The sequence below is a fragment of the Ascaphus truei genome, unplaced genomic scaffold (genome assembly GCF_040206685.1).
Source record: "Ascaphus truei isolate aAscTru1 unplaced genomic scaffold, aAscTru1.hap1 HAP1_SCAFFOLD_939, whole genome shotgun sequence".
NCBI lineage: Eukaryota > Metazoa > Chordata > Amphibia > Anura > Ascaphidae > Ascaphus > Ascaphus truei.
In genome coordinates this window covers 1-9,655 of record NW_027457278.1, presented here as the reverse complement: position 1 = coordinate 9,655, position 9,655 = coordinate 1, and the positions used below count along the sequence as shown (strand labels likewise).

The 9,655-nt window shown below is 50.1% G+C and overlaps 1 protein-coding gene across 1 annotated transcript; it reads right to left on the bottom strand.

Moving 5' to 3' along the window:
- Positions 1-234: 234 nt before the first annotated feature.
- Positions 235-9,652, bottom strand: MON1B (MON1 vesicular trafficking associated B; the record flags this gene model as incomplete). The annotated part of the gene is given in 4 exon segments (XM_075585124.1): positions 235-1,852; positions 8,247-8,266; positions 8,269-8,393; positions 8,931-9,652. Coding segments are annotated over 4 exon segments (1,095 nt in total), but the record flags the coding sequence as incomplete, so codon positions are not given.
- Between the last annotated feature and the right edge of the window lie 3 nt (positions 9,653-9,655).

The following is a 9,655-nucleotide window of genomic DNA, read 5'->3' as shown; positions in this document are numbered from 1 at the left end:
GAAATAAAACAAAATACAATCTAAGTGCAGACAGTTTGATAACTTCTATATTAGTTCAGTGATTAATCTTGGCTCGTATGTGTGGCCTACTCACAAGATGTAAGTCAGAAACGGGCAGTGTGACACAGTGGTCTATGCAGGGAGGACTTCTAATCCAATGAATAATGGAGACTTCCACTCTCAGCCAAGCAGCGGTGTATATAGAAGAGAAAAGATATCCATAGTGCAGACCAATCATAAAAAACGTGACTTTATGGGGTTTTAAAATTGAACACTTACAATAAAAACATAAATAAAGCGTGTATCACAATACTGTGACCGAGGAGAGATCGCTGTGCTTCTGGCTCACCCACCACCTCCGGTTTATGGACCCTGCGTGGGACGCCGCTGAATTGGACTCTCCACCTCCTGGGATCCCTCTGGGGTGTACTGGTCCCGTCAGCTCCGTTCCTCGTGTAGGACGCCACTGTTCTTTTCCTGGAGCTCCCTCTTGGGTGGGCTGTCCTGTCCCCTCCGGTTAGCTCCGATACGTCACTTCCGGTAATTAGTGCAGACCTTTTTAGACACATGTTTTTGATTAAGTGTTAATAATGCGGGGTATATTAAGATACAGAGGACTAGGGGGCGGTACACTCCTGAGGAAGCCACGCACCGTATTGGCGAAACGCGTAGAGTGGTAGCCGCCCAGAGGAGGAGAGAAGCAGTGTCAGAGATTGCAGACCCACTACCGGAAGTGACGGATCGCGGCCAACCGGAAGTGTATATAACAGAGGGAACCTCTCCTACCTGTATATAGCACTGAGGGGATTGCCTCTATGTATATAACACTGAGGGGATTTCATGGTGCGTGTGTGTAATAAAGCTGCACCTCCGGGCTCCTAGTTCCTTTCACTTTCAGTACTTGGCCTCTCATACATCACAGCACCCGCTGCCAGACAGGCAGCTGTGGGAGAGCTGCGGACAGCTCACACACTGATCCTAGCCCTGCTTACTAAGAGCTCCGGGAACATGAGGAAGGTGGGAGCCAGTGAGAGGGGGTAGTGAGAGAGAGAGCCAGTGAGAGAGGCGTGCGGGAGCCCGCAGTGCGGACACTCGGCTTGTACAATAATAAAGATAAAATCGAGGTCCGGAGCAGTTTATTTGGGGATTTGAAACAAACTGGAGAGCAGCAGAAAGTGCTGGGACGAGAGCAGAGGGGTTGGGGAGGTTTGGCTGCAGGTCAGAGGTCGCTGCATCCTATACACCTGTGTCCTCCCTCCCCTGATCTCCACAGCGCAGGAGTAGTTACAAGGGTAGTATGTTGGCCGCTACACTGCCCCCCAGTGGATGGTCAGCAGGAGCAGCTCTGAGTGCGGCCTCACATGCAGCTGTCCGAGTTAGTGGTTATCAGTGTCCCGGTGTTATTGTGTGTGGCAGAGGAAGGGAGTAACGGCGTGTTCGGAGCAGTCCGATTACAGGCTGCCCTGACACAGCAGAGCGCACAGCGAGAGAGACACAGACGCGCACGCACAGCGACACACACACACACACAGCGGGTCCCCGGGGAGGGCAGCTAAATCCTCTCCTAAACGTCTGAAGCACAGAGTCTGGGAACCTGTAACACTGACCCCCGGGTCAGACCCTGCTAGAGTCCCGAGAAAAAGCCATTCTGAGAGGGGTCAGTCCTGTCTGGCCGGGTAGCCTTGCCTGGCTTCCCAGGAAGTGGGGTGGTGGAGTACTTTGGGGGGTAGCGGATAAAGAGACGATCCTCCTCCTTCTTGATCCAGCGCAGGAGTTTGGTGATTACATTAATTGCCCCCACTTTGGTTACCATCGAGCTGAACGCAGTATACAGTTCAAACTTGCTGGTCACCTGCAGAGAGAAAACCAGTGAACAAACCAATCAACTCAGGGACACGCAGCCCGTCCCCTCCCCCCACGGACAGACACGCAGCCCGTCCCCTCCCCCCACGGACAGACACGCAGCCCGTCCCCTCCCCCCACGGACAGACACGCAGCCCGTCCCCTCCCCCCACGGACAGACGCAGCCCGTCCCCCGTTACTATGGACAGACACACAGCCTGTCCCATCCTGTCACACCACACGCACGCACACGCAAACGCAGCTCGTCCCCTCCTGTCACTGCACACACACAGGGACACGCAGCTCGTCCCCTCCTGTCACTGCACACACACAGCCTGTCCCCTCCTGTCACTGCACACACACACACGGACACGCAGCCTGTCCCCTCCAGTCACTGCACACACACAGGAACACGCAGCCTGTCCCCTCCTGTCACTGCACACACACACACACACACACACACACTCACACAGGGACACGCAGCCTGTCCCCTCCTGTCACTGCACACACACAGGGACACGCAGCCTGTCCCCTCCTGTCACTGCACACACAGGGACACGCAGCCTGTCCCCTCCTGTCACTACACACACACACACACACACTCACACAGGGACACGCAGCCTGTCCCCTCCTGTCACTGCACACACACAGGGACACGCAGCCTGTCCCCTCCTGTCACTGCACACACAGGGACACGCAGCCTGTCCCCTCCTGTCACTGCACACACACACAGGGACACGCAGCCTGTCCCCTCCTGTCACTGCACACACACACAGGGACACGCAGCATGTCCCCTCCTGTCACTACACACACACAGGGACACGCAGCCTGTCCCCTCCTGTCACTACACACACACAGGGACACGCAGCCTGTCCCCTCCTGTCACTACACACACACAGGGACACGCAGCCTGTCCCCTCCTGTCACTGCACACACACACAGGGACACGCAGCCTGTCCCCTCCTGTCACTACACACACACAGGGACACGCAGCCTGTCCACACACACGGACACGCAGCCTGTCCCCTTCTGTAAAGACACAGAAATCACCAGGCGTTCCTGCGAGTGTTTCAGATAGGAGGAGATAATGCAGTATAGTAAATACAAAATATAGAATGAAATGATATACAACCAGTGCCAGTTTGCAGCTCGACCTTCAGTGGATCTTCCTTATAGATCCTTATATAGTGGCAATGTCCAGAAGTCAGGGAGCGCAGACACGAGGATGGACATATGAGGAGAAAAAACAATAACACAAATGATAGTGCAATCCTGTGGGGTAAAGAAATATTCCAACTGGGAATGGGGACATGCACAGTGGATAGAAACAAAATGTAACCAGATAGCCACTGCTATAGTCCTATGGGGTGAGAGGCTGGAATATGATCAGGTATACACATGACACAGTGGTTGAAATCAAGAATGGCCACACAAATGTGGGAAATGATAAAAAAAAAGGGTTTAGTGAAATGACATCAGGAGGCACACGGGTGCAGTGGGAACCTACAGACAAGCCCCAGAAATCAGGCAATGGAAATAGAGCTGAGTCTGCGTCCGTTGTGGGAGAGATAACCTGTATGCGTAGTGACTGCTGCAGGGGGGTCAGGCTGCGCCGGCGCTTCCTCCACTGTCAGCCTCCGCAGGACTTCCGGGTTAGATTCCCTCCACCAGTATTCGGCACCACGTGACCGCGTCACACTGCGGGCAAAGCAAGCTGCTATAAAACAGGAACCAGAGACTCACGCTAGTAAACTTCTGCGTTTCGCTAACAGCTTCCTCAGGAGTCTGTGGGGCCTGTTAGTGGCTGGCCTGCTTGATATACAGAGGCACAGCCAATCGGGAGTCAAGTGTGACGTCATCCTTCCAATCTGCCTGCATCATTTCCACCAATGGTGGTATGGATTGCTCGATTCTGCACCTATCATCCTTCAGAGGGGCGGGACTAATGTCCGTGGGCAACATAAACACTAACAAGAATTTTAATGGGTGAAAAAACAGATATGTGTTCCCTTAAACTCTGGGGAACGGGCAGCAATAAAAAGCATTAAAAACCTTTAAAGAACTGGCAGGATTCAAAGACATTTTAAGGGTTAATTCCCACAGCATAGGCTTAAGTGCCATTTAGTTTTAAAAAGTTTTGGTAAATTGAAAGACGACGAGCCTTTTCAGAACAATTTAAGCCCTGCAGAACGTACAGCGTTCAAACAACTAATGGAAGATGATAGGATCATCATAAAGCAAGCCGACAAGGGGGGAGGTGTGGTCATAATGGACAAAAGCTATTACATTAAAGAGGCCACAAGGATTTTAAGTGATACAACAACCTATGAGCAACTCACAAGAGACCCTACAAAAAGTTTCTAGAAGCCCTAGCAGCACATCTATTAAAGGGGAAACAAAAAGAAATTTTGAATGAAAAGGAATTTTTATATCTGAGTGTTACAAAACCAATAATACCGGTGGTTTATTTTCTCCCGAAGATTCATAAAAATTTACAGGAACCACCCGGGAGATCTATAATTTCCGGGATTGGGTCTATAACAGAGAACCTGTCAGAATATATTGATGTCTTTTTAATAAAATACGTCACGAAGATCCGATCTTATTTAAGAGACACCATCCAGGTCTTAGAAATCCTTAATAAAACAAAATGGGGAAAAGGTTGTTTTTTAGTGACTACAGATGTCACATCACTATATACTTCAATAAATCATAATCTAGGTGTAGGTGCCATACGGAGAACCCTAATGGGGGACCAAGAACTATTGCCAGACCAAGTTGATTTTATAGTGGACAGTATAATTTTTATTCTAGAACACAACTATTTCGCTTTTAAAGATGAGTTCTATGTTCAAAAATGTGGGACTGCCATGGGGACCAGGTTCGCCCCAAGCTACGCAAACTTGTTTATGGGTGTCTGGGAACTAGATTACATTTGGTCCCAGAACCCATTTGGCGTGAACCTGGTCCTCTGGCATAGATATATCGATGACATTTTTTTCATTTGGCGAGGGGATGAGACATCCTTGAATTGCTTTTTAAAATACTTAGATGTAAACCCCTTTAATCTTCGCTTTACTAGCAAGTACAGCCCAGTCCAAGTCGAGTTCTTAGATCTATTGATTTTTATTGAGAATGACCAACTGAATACCAAAACTTTTTTTAAACCTGTTGATTCCAACAATTATGTCCTACAATCCAGCTGTCATCATCCAGGCTGGTTACGAAATATACCTTTTGGACAGTTGAAACGCATTAAGCATAACTGCAGCAAGGAAGCAGATTTTCAGAGTCTATCGAGTATCATACAAAAAAGGTTTTTAGATAGAAAGTACAATACATCAACTGTAAAGGAAGCAAAGCGAAAAACCAATGAAATTGAACGTGCCTCTCTTCTGCAACCAAAATTAAGACAACAGAATGAGACAAGTTTCCAAACAGCTTTTATTACACCTTATAATAGGAAGGCTGCAGAAATTAAAGGAATCATCAACAAATATTGGCATATTATAAAAGATGACCCAGTGTTAGGCAGTACATTAGAAGAGAGACCTAGGATAATTTTCAAAAGAGCTCCCAATTTAAAAAAACAACTAGCACCAAGCGCCTTTAAAACAGAAAAACAAGAGGGGTGGTTAACAAAACCCAAAGGATTTTTTAAATGTATTAATTGTAAGGCTTGCTCGTTCGCTTCAAGGAGCAAATTAGATTTTAAATCCAACATAACTGGTGAGGTCTTCAGAATGAAACAATTTGCCAATTGTAGGACCAATTTCGTTGTATACTTATTGGAGTGCCCTTGTGGCCTCCAATGTGTAGGTAAGACAATAAGACCACTTAGGATACGCATCCTAGCACATGTAGGAAATATTAAAAGGAAGTTACTAACACATAGCGTGCCCAAACATTTCTTACAAGCACACAATGGTAATCCTGCAGGTCTCACATATAGAGCTATTGAATGTGTGGACCCCCAATGGAGAGGAGGGGATAGGGATAAGAGATTAATTCAGCGTGAGAGCTATTGGATCTTCAAATTAAAAACTTTAGAACCTGATGGTCAACATCGATATTGATATTGCTGCTTTTTTATAGGAACATGTTTTTTATTAAATGTTTTTATATAATGTCATTTTCTGGCTATTTCATTTGTAGAATTATGTCCACTGTATATAGTTATATATGATATTATGTCACCACGCCCCTTGTCCATACTGCCACCCCCCCCCCCTTTTTTTTTTCCCCCTAGTTTAACGTTTAACTGTTGCTGGCCTTTAACTCCTCTAGCCTTTTAATGACCATTTTTTCATGCAGTGAATTTCCTTATTACTCTCTTTTGAGTGATCTTGTATTATGTGTTTTATTAAAATTATTATTATGTGTGCATAATTATGACGTATGTAAGCTCTGACCTTTGGAGCATGATAGGTTTTAAACTTCCCCTTCAAGTTGGCACTTAAGCCTATGCTGTGGGAATTAACCCTTAAAATGTCTTTGAATCCTGCCAGTTCTTTAAAGGTTTTTAATGCTTTTTATTGCTGCCCGTTCCCCAGAGTTTAAGGGAACACATATCTGTTTTTAAACCCATTAAAATGGTTGTTAGTGTTTATGTTGCCCACGGACATTAGTCCCGCCCCTCTGAAGGATGATAGGTGCAGAATTGAGCAATCCATACCACCATTGGTGGAAATGATGCAGGCAGATGATTGGAAGGATGACGTCACACTTGACTCCCGATTGGCTGTGCCTCTGTATATCAAGCAGGCCAGCCACTAACAGGCCCCACAGACTCCTGAGGAAGCTGTTAGCGAAACGCAGAAGTTTACTTGCGTGAGTCTCTGGTTCCTGTTTTATAGCAGCTTGCTTTGCCCGCAGTGTGACGCGGTCACGTGGTGCCGAATACTGGTGGAGGGAATCTAACCCGGAAGTCCTGCGGAGGCTGACAGTGGAGGAAGCGCCGGCGCAGCCTGACTCCCTGCAGCAGTCACTACGCATACAGGTTACATCTCCCACAACGGACGCAGACTCAGCTCTATTTCCATTGCCTGATTTCTGGGGCTTGTCTGTAGGTTCCCACTGCATCCGTGCGCCTCCTGATGTCATTTCACTAAACCCTTTATTTATCATTTCCCACATTTGTGTGGCCATTCTTGATTCCAACCACTGTGTCATGTGTATACCGGATCATATTCCAGCCTCTCACCCCATAGGACTATAGCAGTGGCTGTCTGTCTATACTTTGTTTCTATCCACTGTGCATGTCCCCATTCCCAGTTGGAATATTTCTTTACCCCACAGGATTGCACTATCATTTGTGTTATTGTTTTTTCTCCTCATATGTTCATCCTGGTGTCTGCGCTCCCTGACTTCTGGACATTGTCCCCTCCTGTACACACATACACACCTTGTCCCCTCCTGCCATTGCACAGACACACACACACAGTAACACACAGCCTGTCCCCTCCTGTACTGCACACACACACACACACACACACACACACACACACACACACACACACACACACACACACACACACACACACACACACACAGTAACACACACACTGTCCCCTCCTGTACTGCACACACACACACACACACACACACACACACAGGGACACGCAGCCTGTCCCCTCCTGTACTGCACACACACACACACACACACACACACACACACACACACACACTGTCCCCTCCTGTACTGCACACACACACACACACACACACACACACACACACACACACACACACCACACACACAGGGACACGCAGCCTGTCCCCTCCTGTACTGCACACACACACACACACACACACACACAGTCCCCTCCTGTACTGCACACACACACACACACACACACAGGGACACGCAGCCTGTCCCCTCCTGTAACACACACAGGGACACGCAGCCTGTCCCCTCCTGTACTGCACACACACACACACACTGTCCCCTCCTGTACTGCACACACACACACACACACACTGTCCCCTCCTGTACTGCACACACACACACACACACACAGGGACACGCAGCCTGTCCCCTCCTGTAACACACACACACAGGGACACGCAGCCTGTCCCCTCCTGTACTGCACACACACACACACACACACACACACACACACACACACACACACACACACACACTGTCCCCTCCTGTACTGCACACACACACACTGTCCCCTCCTGTACTGCACACACACACACACACACACACACACAGGGACACGCAGCCTGTCCCCTCCTGTAACACACACACACAGGGACACGCAGCCTGTCCCCTCCTGTAACACACACACAGGGACACGCAGACCGTCCCCTCCTGTAACACACACACACACACACACGGACACACACGCACAGCCTGTCCCCTCCTGTAACACACACACACACACGTGAATAATCACCCAGGCGAGCAGCGTCTCTTCTCGGCCACGTGGTAGATGAGTCGGAGGGGCCGGGCCGAGCTGTGGATGCGGCTGTGCAGGTATCGGTACAGATCAAAGAGTCTCTGCCTCTCCTCCTCACTCAGGTACGGGCCCTCGGCCTCGGGGCTGCGGGGGCACAGCAAGAAGCCAGTCACCCAAAGTCACAGCACATAGCAACAAGGACACCACTACATTGGCTAGGCCGCCACAGCGACTAACCCCAGGCACTTTGTGGGTTGGGTTACCAGAAGGGTATCTTTGGATTATATCTTTATACCAAAGCCCTGCACTTCTCCACGGGATGACACCAATGGTATAAGCAGATCTTGCCCATATATCACCCCCTGATTCCGGTCCCCTCCAGTCACCGGTCTCCAGACCCTGATAAAAAAGCCCCAATCATTACCTCAAAAACATCCCCCTCCACTGGAGCTGCCACGTACCCTTCACGTACCCTGCCACGTACCCTGCCACGTACCCTGCCACGTACGCTTTACAGGCACACTAGTAACCTTTGGGACGGCGATTCCTTCCTACCAAACATGCACATGGCTGGCAGCCCCAGCCCCAAGCCGTGTGCATGTTATCTGGGTTACATGCTCTCCATGCGCACACACTAATAAGCGCCACCTCACAAACCGCCAACGCCCGCGCCTAACTCACCTGGTAAACTGCGGCAGCTGCCGGTAACTGTCGGGGATATCCAGCGGCTTATACACAAAATGCAGCAGCTCGGGAACGCCCACCAGGGAGGCGCTGTAAGAGCAGCACTGCAGGGCCCCCGCCAGCGCCTGCAGGGAGTTCTGGGCCTCCATGGCCTCCTGGATCTTCTGCTTGCAGCCAGACACGGCATAGAAGGACTCCTTGTCGGTGGAGAGCAGCACCAGGCACACGGTGCACAGCGGGTCCAGGTAGGAGATGTAGGCGTAGAAATAACCGTCTGGGTTGAAGCGGGGGAGGCAGATAGGGGTCCAGATCTCGCCCGCCTGGAACGCAGACGATGCACCAATCAGGTTGAGCAGGAGGTGGAGGTCGGCAGGGTCCAGGCGGCAATCTTCGATGACTGCCCGCTCCTGCACCACCGTCACCAGCTGCCGCTCGGCCACCAGGATGGAAAATACCAGGTTGGGGGTGATGGCCTTGGTAAGAATGGAGCTGAGTGAGTCCCGCAGCGGGCTGGACAGGGGCAGGCAGCGCACGGCCCCCAGCAGGACGCCCGGGTCTGTCTCCAGCAGGTCCAGCAGGCTGTCCAAGATCTTCTCCGAGCCGGCCAGCAGGCGGCGCAGGTCGTAGTTCTTCTTGCGCTCGAAGATCCGGGCGACGCTGGCCTGCGTCAGCATGCTGATAATCTGGGAGTTGACGTATTGCAGCTCTCGCCTCAGCTGCTC